At 40.5% G+C, this 1,927-nt stretch overlaps 1 protein-coding gene across 1 annotated transcript in view; it reads right to left on the reverse strand.

Annotated features, from left to right (window-relative positions):
- Window positions 1-1,927, reverse strand: part of Nln (neurolysin) — a 98,237-nt gene that overhangs the window by 63,205 nt on the left and 33,105 nt on the right. Inside the window, exon 2 of the mRNA XM_026788979.1 lies at window positions 169-425. Coding sequence (XP_026644780.1) covers window positions 169-425 — 257 coding nt within the window. The remainder of the gene's footprint in view (window positions 1-168; window positions 426-1,927) is intronic.

Consider the following 1,927-nt stretch of genomic DNA (forward strand, 5'->3'; position numbering starts at 1 on the left):
GAGAAAAGGGCTAGAGCTAAAGAGCCAAGCAGTGTTTAAATGAATACAGTTTGTGTGTTGTTATTTCAGGGCATAAGCTAGCCAGGCAGCCCGGGGTGCTGGGGACGCAGCCCTGCCGCTCATATTACTACACACAAGGAAGCACCGTGTGCTTGTGTCTCCACCCACCTATGTACTTCACCTCTACATCGGCCAGCACCTGCAAACAGTTGTCGTAGGTTACTTCTTTCAGGTCGATTGCCCCCACCGCATCGTACACCTGCTTGGTCTGTGTGATGAGATCATCTGTCCTTGTCTTGATCTGCTCTGGAGAAAGGTCCCATCTTAGAACGTTCCTGCCAGCTGCTGTGTAGGAAGATGCAGCCTGAAAAGGAGATGCCTCTCTTCCCAATGTCATTTTGAGCAGAATTCTGGAACCACCAGCTCTAAAAAGAATTGGAAAAAAAAAAAGAACAGAAATTAAGGACTTCTTGTCAAAAAATAAACATATAATGAAATGAGATAGCAAGTAAGAACTTTTCAAAAAAGAAACAACTCTTTCCTAAAGAAAAAAGATGAGTGAAAAGGTTGTTATTTCCTATTTTCTTGCATAATTATAGTTTTAGTGGAATTTTTACTATGCAAACATGGACTTCAATATATGAAATTATACAGAAGAAAGTTAGCTGTCAGAAGAAACTGGCTGCTCTACCAGGGAACACGGATTCAATTCTCAGCACCCATGTGGCAGTTCACAACTGTCTGTAACTCCAGTTCCAGGGAATCTGACACCTTCACACAGATATACATGCGAGCAAAACACCAATAAAATAAATAAATAATTAAAAACTAAACTGTTCTCTCCTTTGCAAGTTTCTATCTACTATACACATAGATTTTTAAATTTTTTTTAAATTACAGGTTTTGTTAAAGAACATTACATTCTCTTTTCATATTAGATATTAATCTCCCCCATAATTTTGTATAAATAAAAATAGTAATTTGTATCTAGTACAGATACCACATTTTAATAAAAGAAAAAAAATAAGCAACCAGTCCTTATTCCCTTAGCTATCCCAATTAAAAATATTGACACTTTGCTTGTATGTGTATCTTTCTCTCTCTTTTCCCCAACTTCAACTCTTACCCCAACTTTACTGTTTAGAAAAAAACAATGTCATATTTACTAGCCAACAATTACATAGTGAATGTTTGGGCATGATCAAAGCATTTTCCATGTGGTAAAACTTTTTCCTTCCACAGTTCTTCAGAGACATAAACTAGACGTGTGCAGCCATTGTGAGGGGTACGGAGGGTAAAATGACAATCTGACCACAGGCCCCTGGTGGACTAAAAAGGAAGAAAAGTCACAGCAGTAAATTCAATTTCACTGCTCTGTGATGAGCGCTAAGATAGGTGGGCAGAGGGAATGCTGGAGACTAGGAAGGGGTCACCTACTCTGGAGAGTGTGAAAACCAATGTTCTAGAGTACTGAACAAGTCAAACTATCCAAAGTCCAAAGAGTGTGCCAGAGAAGGTTGAAGATAAGAGGAAGGAGCCAACTCAGCACCTTGGGAATCATCAGAAACATCCAACCATGTTCTGTGGCTCATGCCGATCTTTTTGGTTGGTTTTCTGCAACACTAAAGATTGAAACTTGGTCTGAATGCACACACGGTACGTGTCTACCACTGCGCTCTACCCTAGCTCTGCTCTCAAACTTACTCCCAAGGCAGAAGAGCCAGTGACAGGCTTTCATTCGGTGAGAAACGTGATGAGCTTTCTATCTTATCCAGTCATTTCTCCAAATGACTAAGGGATACTGGATCAGAAAGTGGGAGAAGGAGCGACATAAAACCGAGGTAGAAGGTATGAAGGGAACAGAGGAAGACTCAGGGGTAAACCGAGGTAGAAGGTATGAAGGGAACAGAGGAAGACTCAGGGGTAA

This window comes from Microtus ochrogaster, unplaced genomic scaffold (genome assembly GCF_000317375.1).
Source record: "Microtus ochrogaster isolate Prairie Vole_2 unplaced genomic scaffold, MicOch1.0 UNK11, whole genome shotgun sequence".
Lineage (NCBI taxonomy): Eukaryota > Metazoa > Chordata > Mammalia > Rodentia > Cricetidae > Microtus > Microtus ochrogaster.